Here is a 21,510-nt window from a genome sequence, read left to right on the forward strand (position 1 = left end):
TATGTGCCTATATGTGGTGGATTGACCCTGGCTGGACGCCAGGTGCTCACCAAAGTCGCTCTATCACTCCTGTCCTCAGCTGCACAGGGGAGAGAAAATATAATGAAAGGCTCATGGGTAGAGATAAGGACAGGGAAAGATCACTCACCCATTATCAACAGAGGCAAAACAGACTCAACTTGGGGAAATTAAATTTGTTACCAATTACCACTACCTTCTCCAGCACTGGCACCCGAAGTACTGAAAAGTTCCTTTGTATCGTACTCTACAGTTCTTTTCAAGAAGACATGAGCTCCCTAGTTATCATATGTGTATTTCTTTCCAAGTTTGGAATTCATCACTACTTTCAACACTCCTCCTACATATTCAATTCAAGGAACATATCCAAGATGGAAATGCTTTGCTTTACCCATCTTTACTCTTCTCTCTTCTTCAGCAGCCTTCTAGAAATCATCATTGCTGTCCAATAGTTAATAAAACCTCAAAAATTAGACTCCTGTGTTATTCCTCCTGTCTAAACCCCTCCAATCCACATCTTTTCTGCCCAGAGTTGGAAATACTGTCATGTCTCCCTTTCGCTCTTTCTCTTGAATGAATCTATTGATTCTTCTTAAGCAGGATTTTTTGCACTGCTTCCAGTAATTCTTCCATTTTGATCTGACCTATACTTCGTTCTTCTTCAGACACCATAATACTTCCACACAGTAACCATCCACTTTATTTGCAATTCATTGTTACCAGCTCTTTTAATCCCTTAACAGCCTTAGCAGTTTCTGTACGCATATTCAAATTCTTCTTTAACTTGGCTTTGTTGTTCAAGTGCATTCATTTTCATTAGCTATGTGATATCTTCATCCACACAAGCAACGTAACCAACTATACCTTTTGCTGTCTTCCTCTCACCCATATCCCAAGTGCTGCCCACTCCTCAAAATCCCACTATCTACACAGTTCAAAGAACCTAGAAACCACACAGTCTTCAGACTTTCACCCATTCCTGCTCTGCTTGAGGGACAAATTTCCCAGGTGACCTAGAAATCTCTATTTTCGTATCAGTTCATGCTTTAAACATAAAAGCTGAAACAGAATAAATTTAACCCAAACTAGATTGGTAAATAATGCTCAACTTCATCGTTCACTTTCAAATTTTGCTTTTTTTTCCTTTTATGTCCCCTACCAACTCTCACTATATTGCATTTGTCACAGCATGCTGGTCTTCCTACTTATCTGCAAAGCTTGCAGAACTTTCGGATCTATACATGTTAAAAGTAGGGAGAAAAAAAAGAGAAGAAAGCATAGACTTGATCTGAAAGTAAGGCAAGAAATGCCACACACACACAAAAAGAATTCACGAGAAAGTACCTGCAATTCACTTGTATAAGACAACTTACTACATGAAACTGCCAAATACAGGATGAAAACCGTCCTTTTCACCCTTCAATATTCCATGACTTGAAATAACATATCCTATCCATACTTTACATACTGAGCTTTTACTAGGCCGTATCTCAAGTATACTGTAGTTTAAATGTACAGAAGACTAAAGTACCTAAACAAGATCAACTGACTTTAAGAAATATCATTAGTACCTGCTTTCTAATCGGATCTGGTAACCAACTGTCTGGCCAACCTTTTCTCTTCTTTCTGCTGCCACTCTTTCAGCCACACCAACAGCTGCCAAACGTCTTGGCTGAGTGCAAAATATACGACACGGAGTTCTGTTTTTGTAACATTCGTCAAGAAGGAACTGAGGGATCTGTAAAGAAGTGGTTTAAATTTACTTTTTAGTTTGATAAAGTCATCTCTTTTTTACCATGGTGAAACAATTTAACTGCCTCTCAATATTACATAGGTTGCAAAAGGATTCACAATGGGATTAGCATTGCAAACGTACTTGAAGGGGCAGGAAGGCAGAAAAAATAAATTTCCGATTTCAATTTTAATCTGTTTCAGAAAGAAAAAGTTGAAGCTTCTCTTACTTCAGAGAAATCTATAAAAAAAACCCTGCAGGTAATATTTCATTTACAACACAATAATATTCTACTGTAGAAACTAAGAAGAGAGCTAGCTTTAGAAGGAAAAGGGCTATTCAGAATCATAGCTACTCTCCCTGCAATATTTTATATCACTTTAAAAAAACCCTAGTATCTACCAGAAAATCATGCAGAAACATTCATGCTTTTAGTAAGTATCTGCTGGCTCAGTATTTCAAAAGCAAGAAAGTGAACTAGAACACAAGACTTTTGACTATACAGGAAAACAAAAGCCTTAAAACTAGCATAAAGAAATCCCTTACTACACAAGTATTACAAATTTGGCGTGTTTTGTATAAATACTGTTATCTTTTTTATTTCATTAAATAAACTTACTTGAGTAGTTTTTCCTGATCCAGTCTCTCCTACAACCAAAACAACTTTATTGTCCTTTATTATTTTGATAATTTCTTCCTGTTTCTCAAAAACTGGTAGGGATTGCCTGAAGGAATCAAACTCCGATTCCCCTCTTTTCACTGGAACCTGGGGGATACCATTGTTAAGCCGTCCACTTGCCTTGTTCACATCTCTGTTTTCTGTGAAGAGAAGTTAACAATTTACTTAGATACAAAAGAAAACTAATACTAAAAAATTTATTTAAAATCATACGTAAAAATGAACATTCCTAACTTTATATGCATCCCTATAGATAAAGTGACAAACCCATCACACGTTTAAAAGCCATATTCATAGTAATGCATCCTGTTAGGGTGCTTGAAATAAATATTGTTCAAATGAGTTACTACTTTCATGGATATTTTGAACAAAAACAGAATGGATATTTTGAACAAAAACAGACCATCCCACTGCACTGCTCAAAGCCAAAAAAGGTCACGAAGAGCAAAAACAGAATAGAAACTAAATCCCAGAAAAGCAGCCTGGCGTATTTGCTTGGCCTTTGTATCATGTCCGCACATTCACACCTCCACAGTTTGTCTAGAAATATTCACTGTACGGTTAAACCTTTAAGTTATTCCAAACTGACAAGCAGGTCTTCTGAGAAAAAGGTACCTCTACTGTGATTCATCCACCTTCTTTCTCATCCTCTCTGATCTTTTATGACCTCCTTTCAGACAGTCTTACATAACCTAATGCTCTAGTCTGTAAGATTTGTCTTAAATCACACAAACTGAACCATGCTGTACCTAGACCCCTGGACCCATACAGCACAGTGCAGTGTGATGTATTAGAAAGCAATGCATAAGTAGCCAAAGAACCTGCACATCTTCAGAGGACACTACTTCAGTTTCAGTAAGTGCTATTCTATAATTCCTCAATAATTATTTTCCAGAACAATGAAAAACTTGCTGTAAATTCAATTATACGTATTTAATGTGATAATCAGATTAATATATTAAATTACAAGCACCGTCTTACCAAGACAGACACAAATTAAAAGAGCCAAAAACCATTCTGGAGAAGTGAAGAAAGATAAATTTTACACTATTCATTAGTTTATATGCCCTACATTCCCAAGGAATTGCTTTTCAGTACTTTTATTACAGTTGCCCTCTGTTCATTAAACAATCCTATTAAACAACTGAAACAACTGAAAAAGAAAACTAGCAAAGGAAGCACTTAAAGCATGAACTATCATAAATCAGGAATATCCAATGAAACAAGGCATACTGGTACAAGTGTTTTCTGTGCACTACACCCAGCTTTGTGCACAGAAACACAACTTAACTCTTACACTCATAACTGTTAAAGCAATAATCTTGTTGACAGCACTGTTTAAAAAAAAAAAACACAATATATCAGAAGTTTGTACTCCAGTAAACTCTTTCATATTCTAGAAATCAAGAAATCCAGAGAGTAGTCTTAGGGACCAGATCTATTTTAGAAGACAACGAAACAAAAGATAAACTTATCTTACCAAGAACGTGAATTTCTATAAGCAGAACAGCCAACCTCATTTTCTCATAAGGGTGTTCTCATACAGCAGTCATGGTAACACTTCTCTTTTCAATCTCACCTCATGGAAATTGTAGGAGCTCACATTTCAGAAAAGTGCTTCCAAATAAACTTGGCTGGAACTAGCTTGAAGATTCAAAAGTAACTTGGTGCAAGGCAGGCATTGGAATGTGGGTGACATGACTGCCTAAGTTTCTTATGACACTAGTTATAAACCCCCCCTATATTAACAATTAAAAGACCAGAAAATTAATGGGTTTGTTTTGGGGGGGAGGGTGTCAGCTGGGACAGGAGAGGAGACAGAAAAGAAAGGGTTTTGTTTTGTGGTTGGATTGTTTGGGGTTTTTAAGCAGTGTTGATTGACAAGTTCATATCAGAAGACACACTGAACATACCAGATTCAACAGCACATGCATTTCCTCGCTCCGTCTTTGGCAGAAGTTCTGTTCGTTCTTTATTTGTGACAGGAAATCTCTGAATTAAACTCCGAATGGTATGTTTCGTACTGGGAGCCAAGCTGCAAGTCATTACTGCATGTGTTGGTTCTGATACATCCTTCTTCCTTACAGTCAGGTATCGATTTGCTCCTTTCCTGGAAGAAAAAAGAAAAATGTATTTTAGGAATAAGTAACTTATTTACCTCTATGTAATCAACTTTGACCATAATTTTTTCAAGATGGCCGTCAGATTACTGTCAAATATAATGTCATAACTAGAAAATTGCTAATAATGTCCTATGTAGCATAACACACACCAAAATAGCAGAAGCATCCACAACATCCACCATCAAACCACCACATTCACACACTGTAGTGCAGCACTGCAGACTTTGGATGAGTACACTGAGCACGACTTTACAGTTAGGCCTCGATAATGTAACGCTGTTATGCTACCTTTCTGTTGAAGGTCTATCACGGCATTTGCTTCCCAAAAGACAGCCAGCTCCATCAATCAATCACTCAATCAATACTGAGAGGTATGACACAAACCTGATTTCTAGAGTAATTCAAGGGAGTTAGAGGTTAAAAATCAACAAATAGACACAACAGACAAACAAGAAGCCTTCTAGTGATATTCCAAGCCTTAATAAAATCCTTTAAAACAAATTAAGATTCCCGGGATGTTCATTTTCAAAGATTTACAATGTAGAATTAGAGCCAAAACACTTAATCATAACACCGCATTTGTTCTCAGACTGAAGTCTGATACTGAAACGCGAAGAGCTGTTGTATATAGGTTTGAAACTGAACTATCCTGTGCCTGGGCTACAATGACATCTCAACACTTCGAAAACTACTTCTCAGGATAAGAACGGAAGGTCACCCTACAAGCCCAGCACCCTGTCCCTGGCAGGGGTGCTATCGTGGTCTGTATGAACGGGGTGCAGGTACCCAGGTGCTGGCAGGGCAGCCTCTGTGAGGAGAGGCCCGGGCTGCCCTGTATGGGACACAGCCCGCTCCAGCAGACCCACCACAGGGCACAGCTGAGCCTCTCAGTCACGACGGTGGTGACTCTGTAATAATGTATTTAAGAAACAGAAAAAACGCTGCACAGCAGCTGCGAGGGAGGACTGAGAAAAATCTGAGAAACAGCCCTGCAGATACCAACGTCAGTGAAGCAGGAGGGGGGAGGAGGTGCTCCAAGTGCTGGAGGAGAGATTCCCCCGAAACCCACAGAAGAGACCTCAGTGGAGCACATTTATCCTAAAGGAACTTCCGTCTGTGAGAGAGACCCCATGCTATTTTCTCCCCACGTCCTGTTGAGGAGGGGGAGTGACAGACCAAGCTGGCTGGGCACCTGGCAGTTGGCCAAGGCCAACCCACCACCACATGGCTGCTTTCTAAGTTGTTGGCTTGGGTTCAGCTCCTGGTCAATGCAACGTTTCAGAACAGCAAAAATTCTGAAGCTGGAACAGTACTTGAATGTGAACGTCCAGGGAAAGGGAAAGGTTGGCAGAATTGGAAAAACAAACTGCAATGCTTTCCATGACTATGCTCCCAGTCTTCACTAGTTTGTATCTGAGCTACTTAGAACCACAAAATCACAGAACCACTGGGACTGGAAGGGACCTCTGGAGGTCATCTAGTCCAAACCCCTACACAAAGCAGGGGCACCTAGAGCTGGTTGCCCAGGACCTTGTCCAGACAGCTTCTGAATATCTTGAAGGAAAGAGACTCCACCACCTCCCTGGGCAACCTGTGCCAGAACGCGGTCACCCTGACATTGAAAAAGTGTTTTCTGATGTTGAGAGGGAACCTCCTGTGTTGCAGTCTGTGCCCACTGCCGCTGGTCCTGTCACGGGGCACCACTGACAAGAGCCTGGCTCCGTCCTGTTGGCACCCTCCCTGCAGGTGTTGATATACACTGATAAGATCCATCCCGATCCTTGTGTTCTCCAGGCTGAACAGCCCCAGTTCTCTCAGCCTGTCCTCATAGGAGAGACGCTTCAGTTCCTGCATCATCTTCTTGGTCCTTCACTGAACTCTCTCCAGTACATCCACATCTCTCTGCTACTGGTGATCCCAGCACTGGACACAGCACTCCAGGCGTACCCTCACCAGTGCTGAGTAAAGGGGAAGGATCACCTCCCTCAACCTGCTGGCAACGCTCCTAATTGGGGGGGGTAGGGAGGAGCTGGAAAGACAACCCTGATGTTGTACGAGCAGTGCTCAGCAGAAGCCCAAGTGCTGGTGTGTTATCAAACACAAGTGTTACCAGCTACAAGTACAGAGCACAGCAACTCAAGCCCAGCCAGACCTGACACAGTACACTGATAATGTCTAGAGGAAAACATAATAGCTATGAAGAGTTTATAGTAAGTTTTCTGTAAGTATTCAACATAAGATAGCTTAACTCAAAGGAAAAAACCAAAGACACAAAATATTGTCCTACGGTGCCCAAGCAATAGCTTCCCTTATTTTTCTACTCTGTGCAACAAGTGCAGATACAGTAATGAATAGCAACATCAAAATTATACCCTAGCGAAAAAAATAAGTTATGAAAGCCAATCATGATCAAGCTTTTTGTCCTGGTTTCAGCTGGGATAGAGTTAATTGTCTTCCTAGCAGCTGGTACAGTGCTATATTTTTGAGTAAAATATGAGAAGAATGTTGATAACACACTGATGCTTTCAGTTGTTGCTAAATAACGTTTCGTCTAAAGTCAAGGATTTTTCAGCTTCTGACGCCCAGCCAGCAAGAAGGCTGGAGGCACACAAGAAGTTGGGAGGGGACACAGCCAGAGCAGCTGACCCAAACTGGCCAAAGGGGTATTCCATACCATGTGATGTCATGCCCAGTATATAAACTGGGGGGAGTTGGCCTAGGGGGGGATCGCTGCTCAGGAACTGACTGGGCATCGGTCAGCAGGTGCTAAGCAATTGCATCGTGCATCACTTGTTTATTCCAATCCTTTTATTACTACTATTGTCATTTTATTAGTGTTATCATTATCACTATTAGTTTCTTCTTTTCTGTTCTATTAAACCGTTCTTATCTCAACCCATGAGTTATACTTCTTGTCACGATTCTCTCCCCCATTCCACTGGGGAGTGAAGGGGATGTGAGCGAGTGGCTGCGTGGTGCTTAATTGCTGGCTGGGGTTAAACCAAGACACTTTTAAAGACCAACCATTTCAAAAGTTATTACAAGCATAAATACTGAAGAAACCTGCAGAGACTAAACATGAGTAGAACATTTGAATTTATTTTAAAAGGAAATGTATGTTTCTTTAATGTGCAATGCATTATTATAGTTTAAAAAAAAAAGATACAGTTTAGGTCTTCCCAGCTCAATATTTCCTTTTTCTCATCTATTTAAATTTCAGTTCAACTATTCTCCAAGCTTCATGTCACCATGAACACTCCACATTTAAAAAAAAAAACCACCACCACAAAACAAAAACAGGGGGTCGAGGGAGGTGATTGTCCCACTCTACACTGCACTGGGGCCGCCCCACCTCGACTCCTGTGTGCAGTTTGGGGTGCTGCAATATCAGAAGGACATTAAGATTATCAGTGTCCAGAGGAGGGCGACCAAGATGGAGAAAGGCCTCGAGGGCAAGACAGGAGGAGCGGCTGAGGTCACCTGGCTTGTTCAGCCTGGAGAAGAGAAGCCTGAGGGGTGACCTCATCACAGTCTACAACGTCCTCAACGCCGGGGCGGGGGGGGGGGGGGGTTAGCAGAAGGGAGGTGCTGATCTCCCCTCTCTGGCGACCAGCGATAGGATACGAGGAGATGGAATGAAGCTGCATCAGGGGAATTCAGATTGGTCATTAGGAAAAGGTTCTTCACTGAGAGGGTGGTCTGTCACTGGAACAGCTCCCCGGGGAAGCGGTCACTGCACCGAGCCTGTCCGAGTGCAAGGAGCGTCTGGATGATGCTCTTAGTCCTATGGTTTAGTTTTAGGTAGTCCTGCAGGGAGCAGGGAGTTGGACTCGATGATCCTTACGGGTCTCTTCCAACCTGAGATATTCCATGGTTCTACGAAAACAACGACCAAAAATACCACAGAATCTACTGGGGAGCTGCTCAGAGAGACTTGCAAAGCTCTACAAAGAATCAACAAGGATTCGAGCAGGCATACCAGTTACAGTTTAGAGCAGGCACCGTACAACACAAGCATGTTCCCGCTAACCAGTTGCGGACATCTGACAAGGCTTTCTAACACTCCATGTTCACAAACTATGATGCAAAGGTCCACAAGCTCAAACAAATTTATTGTCTCAGGCAAATAAATGTAGCAAAAATGAGCTACACAGCTGGAACAACACTGGAAGAATAACGTCACTTGAACAGCACTATACTTGAGTAAGATCTGCTGAAACCAAGCTACACAGTCAACACAATCAGTGCTGAATAGCACTTACTCCCTAATTAAGTATAGATCAGAGAACCAGCATTTTACAATATTTTTGCAAGACTCGTGAAGTATCACCAAAAGTGAGGAACAGCAAATGCTGTTCACACAGTCCACACACACACACGTTACTCCACGTATCTGCATTTTTCCTGTATCTTTCCCTTTCCTGTTGATTTGCCACCTGAACTCACTCCCAGGGGAGCCCCATTCTCAGCTTTCATGCAAGCTCATCACATCAAAGAACACGGGTTTTCTCTTCAGAAGATCAGAGCAGCGTAAGAGAAAGAAACATCACCGTACCTGCATACGAACCCTCTTCTGCACTTCTCAACAAAAGCACTCTCTCGGACATGCTACTCTAGGTTACGTTTTATCTGCCAAGGTATGAGATTCTATTCAAAAGCCCTTGGGCACACAACAGTACATGAAAAACAGAACAGATCTGGGGCGAGACGTCTTTTTTACGGAGCCATGACACCCACAAAACAGTATGAGGGCAAGCTACCTCAAACTAAGCTCGTCACAGGTTTAAGTGCACCTAAAGCAAAGCGCAAAGATGCTCATTTTTACCTTACTTTTTAAACCTTTTCCTCCAGTCCTATTCCCTGCCACAGCGCAGGACACGCTAGGAACACAGCTCACTTTGGCGCTAGTCATGAAACCCCGTAGTACGGCTTGCACCCAAAAAAGGCAATAATAAATAAAAATCAGACTCCCACCTACCCTTTGCTTTTGGATACCAGTCCGAGAGACTGACACAGCCGGTGAACGAATGCTCTTTCGGTGCTAGTGAAGGAGGAAGGAAACTCCATTTCTGGAACAACAATAAAAAAGCAAACATAGCAACAAGAGGCGCAGTATTCTCGACACGGCACCTCGACGTTACGAGTTCCTCGGTCCCCAAACCTACCACGCTCTCCCGCCAACGACGGGACTAACGGCACGGCCGCACCTTCACGGCGGGAAGCCAGGCAGGGCTCGCGAGCAAGCCCCCTCACTCGGGCAGAGACGAGGCTTCTGCCGGCGAACCGGCGGCGAGCCTCCGCGCCTCGACGTCCGCCACCCCCCACGCCGGGCCTCGCCTCCCCCCGCCGGCCCAGGCCAGGTGCCCACAGCCGCCGCCCCGGCTCCCCGCCGCCACGGGCCCGCCCGGGCGCACCTGCCAGGCGGGGCGCCCCCCGCGCCCTTCTCCCCCGCGGCCGGGCCGCCGCTACGCACCTTTCTCCTCTCCGTACCGGAACCGCTCCAGGGCGAGGTTCACCGCGATCTCCACCTCCTCGTCGACGCGGATATCCTTCAGCCTCTTGCCGCGGCCCGCCGCGGGGCCGGCGGAGGCGGCGGAGGCCGCGGCGGCGGCGGAGGAGGCCGAGGCCGCGGCCGCGGAGGAGGAGGCCGCGGCGGAGGAGGCCGAGGCCGCGGCCGCGGAGGAGGCCGAGGCCAAGCCCCCGCCAGGCTGCCGCGACGAGACGCTACTGGGCCGCGACGAGACGCTACTGGGCCGCGACGAGACGCTACTGGGCCGCGACGAGACGCTACTGGGCCGCGACATGGCGCGGCAGCGAGTGCCGGTGGCGTGGGGAGCCCTCGCCGGCGCAGGAGCGGGCAGCGGGCCGCCGCAGCGCCGCGACGTCACTGCGCGGGGCGGGGCGGGGCGAGGCGAGGCGGGGCGCGGCGGGGCGCGGCGGGGCGGGGGTGGGAGGAGCTGCCCCGCCTCGGCTCCCGTGGCGGCGGAGAGGGCGCGAGCTCGCGCCGCCTTCCCCCGCCCCGCCCCGCCCCCGCGGCGGCCGTTGGGCGCCTCTCCTCAGCGCCGGGGGCGGCAGCGGCGTGGCGGAGGCCCGCGGGGGGCGGCTCTTCGTGGGGCTGGGGAGGCGCCGGGCCCAGGGCCCAGGCAGCCGCAGGGTTGTGTTCAGCCACGCACGCCTTTGGGGCGCTTAGCGCAAGTCAGTGGTGCGGGCGGCGTGACGCGTTGGCCGCAGCTGCCAGCGCCGTTGCTTGGGTGAGCGTGAAGGCTGGGTAAGGCAACCTGCCCTCCTCAGCTGGGGGGCGGCAGAAGTGCTCTCTGCAACGGCGGGGGGGGTGCACGCCGCAGGCTGGCGTCCGCTAGGTACAAAATGGTATTGCGAACGGAAGGGGCCTGGGTTTTTTCCGTGAGGCTGGCAAAGTATCGTTGAAATAGCGTACAGCTGGCAGTGACTGGGAAGTAGCACTGATAGGGCCTGTCTGGCCGTAAATTACGTAATTGAATTGAGTGACATGCAGTGGAGGTGGCCGAGATCGTTGCAGTCCTCGGCCTCTGCACTGTGAAGTGTTACTTGCCCTCGATTTTGTAAAATGCAAGTAATTTTTCAAGGTGGTACTCCGAGGCAAATTGTTGAGCCATTTAGCATTATGGGGATTTGATGGTGTCTTGAGCATTCTTTAGGTCAGTAAATAAGCCTTTGGCTGAAACGATCGTCTTTTCCTGCTGACGCCGCACCGAAGATATAAAAAACAAACAAACAAACAAACAAACACCACCACCCCACCCCACCACCCCAAAAAAAACCACCAAACCAACTCTCGGCCATGACACAGGATTAACTGTTGCAGGTTGCTGCTACTTTGGAAACAGCATTCAGCCAGAAGGAGAATACTTTGAGGAAGAGCAGACTTCCTCACGTGTGAACTTAAGCGGAGAACTGAGTAAGTAGCAAATAAACACTGTCTGATGCAGCTGCCTGAAAAATGTCTCCTAAGAGACCTCTGCCAAGGCCCTATACAAAGCTCACTTCAGCATATTTCTGCACTGAGAAGTGGCACTGGAGCTGAAGGTTTGCTCTGATGTAAGGTTGTTTTTTAAACTTTCTCAGTTTTTTTTTAATCCAGATACCTTCCTATACATTTTCAACCAAAGTACTTAATGCTGTTTCCTTATAGCCGTTTCTGTGACATTCAGTGCTGTCGAGTTAGAGCACATCACGTCTACTATGAAAAAGTAAACCTTTAGTTTAACAAGATAAGGAATCCTCTTATCTTCCTTAGTATCACCAGTAATAAATGATAGATTGTAACTCATTTGAGAGAGTCACATCAGAAATCTTTAATTATGAACCCAGATCTCTTACCAATTCCTATGTCTTAACAGCATCATCGTGCCTTCCTACAAGGAAAGCACGTGATTCTGCAAAATGGTTTCCTCGGGGCCTATTCTGATCTCAGTTTGCAATCTTGTGTATACAACAGCGCACAGAGATAATAACTAGCTGTTATGTTAGGTCTCATCTATATCGTGAAGAGCGCAATGAAGCCTGAGTGCATCCTGCATAACAAGCTTCTTAATACATTGCTTGCTTCTTTCATTGCTGGGTTGACTCTCCAATGCTATTAAGTGTGAAAAAAACAGGAAGCTGCAGTCACTCAGGTAAAAAGACATGACTCAAAGCATATAGTCAGGATGCACATGGAGAAAGAAAAAATCATTTTTATATATTCCTGCTGGAAAATAAAGTTGCAGCCTGAATTCACAGCTAATGTAACTCTGTTGGTACCACTATGCTAGAGGTTAATCTGTCTTCAGGAGTTTAAGACAGGAACTCATAAAATATAAAACGAAGGGAAGCCTGACTCAGTAAACTAATAGTGTTTGAATTTAACACATTGTAAAGATGAGTGGAGTGCTGGCACACTGAGCATGATTTAAACTATCTGCTTGCTATACATTTTTGCTGTAAATACACCTTAAAAAAAAACCTCAAACAGCCAATGAATCATTCTTCCCAAACTGCTGAGACAAATTAGAGGAGTCAGCATTTAGGTAACAAAACCCACTGAACACAGAGTAGTTCCATGCTACAGTGAAGCAGCAGGAAGATTTTCTTGATAAGGAGTTGTCACCCCCATACTGCATGCTGCAACAAGTGCTGTGCCCTGCTAACTAGTTGATTGCAATCCACACTGAGCATAGGAAAAAAGTGAAGACAGAATTGTGCCTTAAGCCCATGTCTTGGGGCAGCTGGGCAAAGTGGTCTCCTGTTTTGGTGAATTTACTTCCAAAAACACTAAGGGTGATTCTGGACCGCCTTTGAGGTTGCCCTCCAGCTCCAACTGGCCTATGTGCAGGCGATGGCCCTGGGAAGGAGGAGCAGCAACGTACTTTCTGGTGCACGTGGGATCCAAACGTGCTGACACTAGCGTGGCATAGGGCATGTCTCGTGGTGGTGTAACACAGGTCCAGCTTCCCATTAGTTATGTCTTCCTTCAGGCTTTTGAGAAAAGACCTTTGCAGACAGGTCCGCGTCTACCAGCAAAGGAAGTGCTCTTCTGCATTCAGCCAGAGTTTCACTCAGCCTAGCATTCTAGCTCCAGCTCAGGTCCATATTAGATGCAGAAGTACAACAGGAACATACAACAGATCGTTCTGAAAAACGTACACACAGAACAGCTTTTGTCTTTGTTTCTTTCCAAGTTCTTACACATGGTGGTTTATATATATTCTTTATACATTTTCTGTTAATAAAAATTACTAGCTGTAGATTTTCTTATTAGAATTAACAACTCGTAAGACTTTTTAAAATCGTTTTTCGTGGTTGGCCTCAGAAATACCTTCTGGCTCAGGCTTACACAAAACAAATATCTCCCGGAGTAAGAAGTATTTCCTTCTATCACCATATGTCCGAATGCCCATATATTTTTTTTTATGAGAAGCATTAAGAGGCAGCAGAGTTTTATGCTAAAATACATCTGCATGTTCAAATACAATTATGCATTTTTATCTTACCCTTCTCAGAGGTACTTATGTAGCAGGTTTTGCTGGCTTCCTTTTACCTTGCAGAATATTTTCTCTCTTGTGAATACTATAAAATTCCACAAAAGATGCCACTACTGAGAGAAAAGGAACCACAAAGTAAGTTTGTAAAACAAAATTATCCATTAGGTACTGTGTAAGTGTACTGTGTCAGATCTGACTGCAAAATAATTAGTCTTTTTGTGAATTTTTTTTGAAGAATTTAGTGTTGTAAGACTTGTTATCTCTTGAAATAGGATGCAAGAATCACTGATGAGCTAATATTACTCTGCAAAGGCAAGTTAGTGAAGGAGCACGGGATTTCTTTTTTTTTTCAGTTCCTTGATTACAAAAAAGACATTGTGATATGTTTTTATTTTAGGCATTATAGTAACTCGGAAATCCAGATAGGTATTGGCTGTTACGGTTATTAATGATGCCATAAAATGAGATACATACTTACGCATACTTAGGGAAGTATGGCTAATGTGAAATTATAATGGGAGGTATTTGTTTAATAAATTACCTGTGGTGCAAATGGGCATCTATTGCTTTACTGCACACAGCTGTATACACTGCCAGTTCCCCAGAACTTTTGCTGCTGATGTAGGCTGTATGGTTGATCGCCTCCTCCCCATTTATGTTACTCCTTGTATTATGTACTGACACATAATTTCTTGTTCATCTGTCTCTTCTATTGCCCTTATTTGCTTTATTTTTTATTTATTTTTGAGGCATAAGGGGAAAAGTCTATTGATCAGTTTAAGCAATGGTGTGTCAGTGTGTGTATAGATAGATATTTACATGTGTGCTTCTATCCGTCTGCTTTCAGTCCTTCCTTAGATAATGTTTGAACCTTTTGAACAGTATAAACAAAAAATGAAGGAGGGGGTGAAAGTCTTAGATGCCAAATTCCTCAAAGTATAATGAGAATAGGCAACGGAGTAGAAGATAGAAATCCTACTCCTATTCAACTAAATAGAAAGGCTGCAGCATGAGCTCACAGTCCTTATTACATAATGGAAAGACTTAAAAAATGCATCAAGCCCAGGTTAAATTTTGATCTAAGTTTGTGTCTCATTAGCTCTCGAAAATCCATCTAACCACACACCTCTGTTAGGGATTCATGGAACCAATTCTTTTCTTCATTGCCACTCTTCTACAAGTTACACTAATTTTTTCTCTGCCCTCATTCACTGCCAAAACATGGCCTCACAAAGGGTTTCAGGACAAGGGTGGTAGGAGGCCTCAGAGGCAGGGCATCTGGTAACATCCAGGTTTGTTGGCCATAAGGTAAAGAAGAAAGTGACAGGCTATAGTTTAAGTCTGCAGCCTTTGTCCTGGAAAAATACTGCCATGGCTACTCACGTTTGAGTCTGTCTAAAGGCACAGAAGCTGTGTCTGCATGCACAAAACACACTGTTGTTCTGAGCCAGGACCTGGCAACCAGAGGAATTCAGGGAGCCATCCTCACAGACTCACACTCCCAGCTTGCCTCTATTTCTGAATCCTTTGGCTCACTTAGGTTTCATTTTATTTAGGTTCCAAAATAGGAGCTTCTTTTCTTTTTTTCTTTTTTTTTTTTTTTTTTTTTTTTCCCCTGAATAAAACATTCAAAACAACCATATGAATCTAGAAGGTAAAGTAACATTTTTCTGATCAGTGGAGAGAATTGCTGTTTATCACTGCCTCCTGTTCCAATTTATGAATAAAATTATGTCCTCTACCCTGTTTTGGAGAGGGGAAAATGCTTAGGTTTTGTTTGTTATATGTTTTTTGTTGGTTAGGAAAAAAGTTATAAAACTGCATTGTGTAGCACAATTCCCTGTCTTCTATGATAAGATACTGTTTGTCAAACAGATTTCACAATATGAAATCTAATGATGGGTATGCACTTTTTGTTGGATCTTAAGGAGTTTTCTTTGCTTGTTTTGGGCTTCATTAGCCCATTTTTATATTCTTTCCTTTTTATATATTTTCCATTGTCAAAAATGGTACCTTATGATACAAAATAGAAGCCATGTAACTGTTTCCTCACTGATGGGTTATTTGATGGTCTTTCCTTCAAGATTAGTGCTTTGAAACCAAGCTGTAAATCCAGGAATATGTCATGATCTTTACTTATAGATAATCTCTCTCTAGTAATAATCATATATTTGTCTTTGGTTTGCCTATCCCTATCACAATCACCCTTTTAAGTATGTCTTACTACTACATAGTACAATTGTCTCTGCTGTATCTAGGGTTTAGCTTTGAAATGTAAAGGATATTAGCTACAAGAGGCTTAGTTAGGGCATCATCTGTTTCACCGTAGCTGTTTCAAAGTATATATTGTCTGTATAGACCCCCCACTGACCTTACTGGGGATTTTTACTTTACCTTGAATACCCCATAACACCTGTCACCCAAAATCACTTTCAGTTCTGCACAAATCCTGCATGCTCAATAATTTAAGGCAGAAATCTACCATAGCAGCAGCAAAAGGTGAGCAATATTATACATCAGTATCTTTTTCTTCTTTGCAGTTTTCTCCTTTAATATCCTGTGGAACTTGGAAACTCCATAAATACTGATGTTGAAGGTTACACGGTTCTCCAATTTATTTTGTCGTTGAGGAACTACCTCTCTCAGATCCCCATTTAGAGCAGTCCAGAGCCTGGGTTGTTGAACCTTCAGGGGAAAAGAGCAGCAGCCTCCTGTGGAGCCCAAGGCATCTACAGAGTTCAGCAATATATCCAGAATGAGGGCTGGGAGGGTTCCCAACCGGGTTGAATATGCCCCAGTTCTTCCAGCTACTCGCTCTACTACTCCTCCCTCCTAAAATGAGAAGCTGTAGTTTCCAGGGTGAGCAAAGGATAGAGGGCAGGAGGGAGAGTGGAATGATCCTGCACTAACAGATTTTACTATGCCTGGAACATATCATAAAGGCAGCATGAAAACTGCAGGGATCCCCTGTCTTAACGTGCTGAGGGGTAGACTGAAGGCAGAAGGATTTTGTAGCTGTCATTCATATGCTTGTGTCTCTGCCGAAATTGGAATTCAGTGGAACTGGTATGTTCCCTAGAGACATTTATTTACACTGAATTGTCATTTCCTGGTAGAATACTGTTTCACTGAAACATTTTGACCACAGTTATACCTGTGTTGCAGAAATTTTCTGAAGCACAGAAGGTGTTTAACTACTGCAGCCATCAGCAGTCTGCAGAAATAAGAAGTTATCAAGGTTACCTCATAGTCACAGCCTACAAAAAGCCCATTTATCTTTACAAGTGTCCCCCTTTTTTTCAATAAAAGTAGTATTTTGTTAACAGAGATAGAGATTCAAAAAATAAACTTTGATAAACAACAGTGGAAATATTCAACATCTTTGTTTACATGTACATAAAAGAAATGCAGGAACTAAGTGCTCTGTCGTCTATGCAGATACAAATTGTGGATCCATATGCAAGATCCAGGCCTAGCAAACTGTATTGAGTAGGAGAGTGGTTTAGGACATTTTTGGAAAAAGGGGCAAACCTGTTCTCACTTAGATTCATTATCATCAAGCAAAAGGACACTCTTTAAAACAGAACAGTTTTACAAGCTGGTTGAGCATTATAAAGGTGAAGACTGAAAAGGCGGCTTCTCAAAAAATGGCATTAATATTCTATCTACGTGAAACTATTTTCAATCTTGGACAAAATATCTGTTTTGCATATCACATTTTGGAGCAGGAGAAAAAAATCACAAAAAATTGTCTCACCGGAAAAGTTATTTTCTTTTGAAAACAGTATTTTAAGACTTTTCGGCCAGCTCTGCTCAATAAGAACTCGACAGTAAAGGCTGCACAAGACTTACATTTGCAGCTGGAGCTTGGAATCCTAGGTCTGTGATGTGAGGTGGATCTAAGTGAAGTAACGTGAGAAGGATAGTACGGTGAGTCCAGACATCAGGATTTTGATGAGAATTTAACTAGCAATTTCCTGGTAAATGGTGGCTCTGTTGGTAGCAAATGCAGTTTGCTGTACACGAAGATTTTTGAAACAATATTTCTTTTAACTCACCTTATATGTCTGTTACTTTAAATTTTGTTACAGTGGAGACCAACAAACGAAGACGGTCCTCATCTGAAGCCTACGGAAGTAAAGGGTAATCTCTCCTTTGATACCACAGGCACTGCTTCCGACCCTTGTGTATGTCAGAATCTTCAGTCTGAATGCCTAAGCCGCTGGAGCGATTTAAATAGCTAACCCCCGATGGATCCACGTTACAGTAACATCAGAAATACGCCTTTTGTGAGCAAGTTATGTGGCAGGAAGTAAAATACTCGTATTAAGTTCACTTCCCCAACTAAAAAAACGTTTGCATAGGAAATCATTTTTACTCGGCTGCTTTATAGGCTGGGCACAGATTACGCAGGCGAGGCACGGGTTTGGCCAAGGGGTACACACTTGGGCCTGGGTCCACATCGTACTGGCCCGCTACACACGTGCCAAGTCACAGGATACGAACGCGCCTGCCTGCCGTGCCTCCCCAGGCAGCCCCCCCCACCCCCGGCTCCCCAGCCCCCGGGGAGCGGCCGCTCTCCATAGGAGTCCCAGCTGCAGCTCAGCCGGTGGGCAAAGATGTGTTGGGCTCCGGAGGCGCTGAGGATCAAGTCTGGCAGTGCAGGACAGATCAGCCAGCCAGCGGTTTTCAAGTCACGCTTAGCTGTCGCGACTGACGGCAGTGCATTCTTGTTGCTTTCAGACAGAAGAGTCATGTGCGTACAAAACAGGCGTGCAAAACTGCCACGGACAGTGATGCTTCCACAGCAGTAAAAAAAAAAGCAAAAGAAAAGCTTGGGACGTTAAGCGGTTGCACTTTATTAATTGCTTTAAACCCAAACTGTTTTCTGTAGTATTTGTAGCGTGTTCCTAATGCCTGACATTTACGGCTTGCTTGGAATACAAAGTCTTTTCTTCGTTCGGCAGAAGTAACGGTGCGCCAGGCACAAAGGGTTCAGGGATTTTGAGGTGTCCTGGTTTCAGCTGGGATAGAGTTAACTGTCTTCATAGTAGCTGATAACGGCGCTATGTTTTGAGTTCAGTATGCCAAGAATGTTGATAACGCTGATGTTTTCAGTTGTTGCTAAGTAGTGCTTAGACTATAGTCAAGGATTTTTCAGCTTCTCATGCCCAGCCAGGGCACAAGAAGTTGGCACAGGACACAGCCATGGCACCTGACCCAAACTGGCCAACGGTGTATTCCACACCATGGGACGTCCCATCTAGTATAGGAACTGGGGAATGGGGGCAGGGAATGGCCGCTCGGGGACTGGCGGGGTGTCGGTCGGCGGGTGGTGAGCAATTGCCCTGAGCATCATTTGTACATTCCAATCCTTTTATTACTACCGTTGTCATTTTATTAGTGCAATCGTTATCATTATTAGTTTATTCTTTTCTGTTCTATTAAATCGTTCTTATCTCAACCCACGAGTTTTACTTCTTTTCCCGATTTTCTCCCCCATCCCACTGGGGGCGAGGGGAGAGTGAGTGAGCGGCTGCGTGGTACTTAGTTGCTGGCTGGGGTTAAACCACAACACGAGGATTTTGAGAGATCAAAAGCATGCCAGACTTGGCACTACCTCCCAGCTGTTCCCGCTATATTCTCATTTTTCTGTGGTCGCGATACCCTTGTCTGAATAACTAGGTAATTGGTAACTCTTAAAATGTACTGTGTTTATAAAATGTGGCCTGAGATACTGGCACATATTGGAAAAAAAAAGGGGGAAAGATGAAGCTACTTGTTCCTCTTGCCCCATTTCTATTTATTGGCTGAGGCAAATGCAGAACATGGCTGTCCCATCACTGAAGTGTAGTCCAGGGCCTACCTACCAAGTACAGCTAAAAAAAGTGGATAGCAAATTGGCTTAATTCAGTTAAATAGACCACTAGATTGCACCATCTTTATAGGGGTGTGTGACCGGTACCCCCTGCTCCCGACCCCTGGTAGTGTGGTTAGCATAACTAATGCCATTTTATAAGGCAAGCGGCCATTCTTGGTGACCAAGGGGGTCCCGTATTCATTCCTTTCCTCTTGATATCAGGCCCTGAAGGTCCTGTGAAGCAAGCAGACAAACTAAACAAATTCCTTTTTCCCCTCCCTACCAGCCTCAAGATTCCTGGGCTCCAGGGCAACTACTCCTTCCTTACTGGCCTTGAAGGTCCCAGGCACCCAGCCAACGCCGTGGCCATGATGACCCTATCACAGAACAGGGAAGTGTAACAGCACCCAGAACACTGACCATAACATCAAGCAGTTACAAGCCCTAAGTGTTGTCTGAAAAGCAGATTCGTCACCCAGTGTGCAAGAACCCAATAGTCACACACTGAGGAGAGACACTATTTATTTCATATTTGCACAAAGATGGGTGCTAGGTGGTAATTCCACAAAGCTAGCTCACCCTACAGTTAAACAAGCAAGCAGCTTACACAGTTTTAGATTCACCCACTTAGTTTCCAAAGTCCTTGCCCCAAATCATTATTGGTAGTTGCTTATCTGCCACCGTTTCTATTGGGCTAAGGTTTTCTCCCCTTCAAATTAAAAGCACAGTGTTCTTTTATTCTACAGCACATGCTCAAGGAGTCGGGGTGCAAGTCTTCAGGTCTTGAACTGAGTCGGTGGTCGCCATCTCCCCCCGCCGCCTTTACTCTTCCCCTAGTTCATGCTTCTTCGGCAATCACCTGGCCTTTGATGCCTTCTGGATGTTTCCTTTTTATCAGTCTTTAGTCCCTTCTTCAAGGGTGTAGTTGGTGGCAAAGGCTGCATCTTTATACAAAGTAACCAGGCCTACATAGTGAAACTATTGAGTAATGGTCCTCCTTAAAGGACAATGCATCGTGTTTAACCCTAAATTGAGCAGTGTCACCGCAGTTAGGCCGTAACTCAAACATAGGACTGCATTTCCCCCTCTTTGAGACTTGTATGAATACTCTTCATATAAGTCTCGTTCTAAATGTAAGAGTTTAGCACTACTGCAACTATTAAGATTTTTATCAGTTTCTTAACCCGTACACTTAAATCAGGGAACCAGGAAGTCAACCATCTAAATACTTCTTCCACTCCAGTGGAAGTGTCATCCTTTTGGACTTTGTGTAATATCTGGGTTTGGTTCCACAATTATCCCCAAATGGAGGCTGTTTCCCCACGGGCTATCATTTCCCTCCTGGTTCCCTTGACTCACCTGATTCATGAAAGTGAGAAAAACGAACCACAACATTCTTCTCCTTACTAGGTTGTAAAAAGGTAGACAAATAGAACAAAAATAATATTAAAATAATTCCCATAAAACAATATAAAAACACGTCCCCTTGTGTACACTCTAAATGCAGGATGGACTCTATATTAGTCCACGTACAGTTCATGTATCTCTGTGTATTTTCAGCCAGTTTCCTCAACTCTCCACATTTTAGGAGGCGCTGCTTTCACTCGGGTATAGTGAATCCATGAGTCAATTCCCTCCAGCTTCACGGTGGTATGAGCTGTCAGCAATACCAAATACGGTCCTTTCCATTTTTCTGCTCGTGGTGGCTCTTCTTTCCAAGCTCACAAATATACTTGATCTCCTGGTTTGAATGAATGCACAGGCGAATCCAAAGGTACAGGGGTTCTTATTTGGATATACCTGTGGAGGGAAGAAGGAACTCTTGCCAAGGACAAGAGGTAATCACTAAAGTTATCTGGTCACCTTTTAGGCACGCTTGATTGCCTTTTCCTGTTAAATTTGTTATCTAAGGTTTTCCATACAAGACCTCAAAAGGGCTAACCCCTTCTCTGACCCTTGGAGTAACTCTAATTCTTAATGATGCTAATGGTAAAACTTCAATCCATTTGATGTGTGTTTCCTGACACAATTTACTAATTTGTCTCTTCGTTGTTTGATTGATCCTTTCTACCTTCCCCCTTGATTGCGGCCTCCAT

General features: G+C 43.8%; 1 protein-coding gene and 1 long non-coding RNA gene across 2 annotated transcripts in view; one reads left to right on the forward strand and one right to left on the reverse strand.

The window, feature by feature from the left end:
* Positions 1-10,385, reverse strand: part of LOC126035830 (3'-5' RNA helicase YTHDC2-like) — a 55,444-nt gene extending 45,059 nt beyond the window's left edge. Inside the window, 5 exon segments of the mRNA XM_049794822.1 lie at positions 1,590-1,756; positions 2,370-2,569; positions 4,343-4,539; positions 9,531-9,621; positions 10,026-10,385. Coding sequence (XP_049650779.1) covers positions 1,590-1,756; positions 2,370-2,569; positions 4,343-4,539; positions 9,531-9,621; positions 10,026-10,356 — 986 coding nt within the window. The 5' untranslated portion in view covers positions 10,357-10,385.
* Positions 10,386-10,695: 310 nt separating this feature from the next.
* LOC126035860 (uncharacterized) lies at positions 10,696-18,032 on the forward strand. The gene is made up of 3 exons (XR_007505057.1): positions 10,696-10,803; positions 11,397-11,489; positions 17,646-18,032. It is a non-coding gene; the product is annotated as an uncharacterized LOC126035860 (long non-coding RNA).
* Positions 18,033-21,510: the final 3,478 nt, after the last annotated feature.

Source organism: Accipiter gentilis, chromosome Z, assembly GCF_929443795.1.
Source record: "Accipiter gentilis chromosome Z, bAccGen1.1, whole genome shotgun sequence".
Classification (NCBI taxonomy): Eukaryota; Metazoa; Chordata; class Aves; order Accipitriformes; family Accipitridae; genus Astur; species Astur gentilis.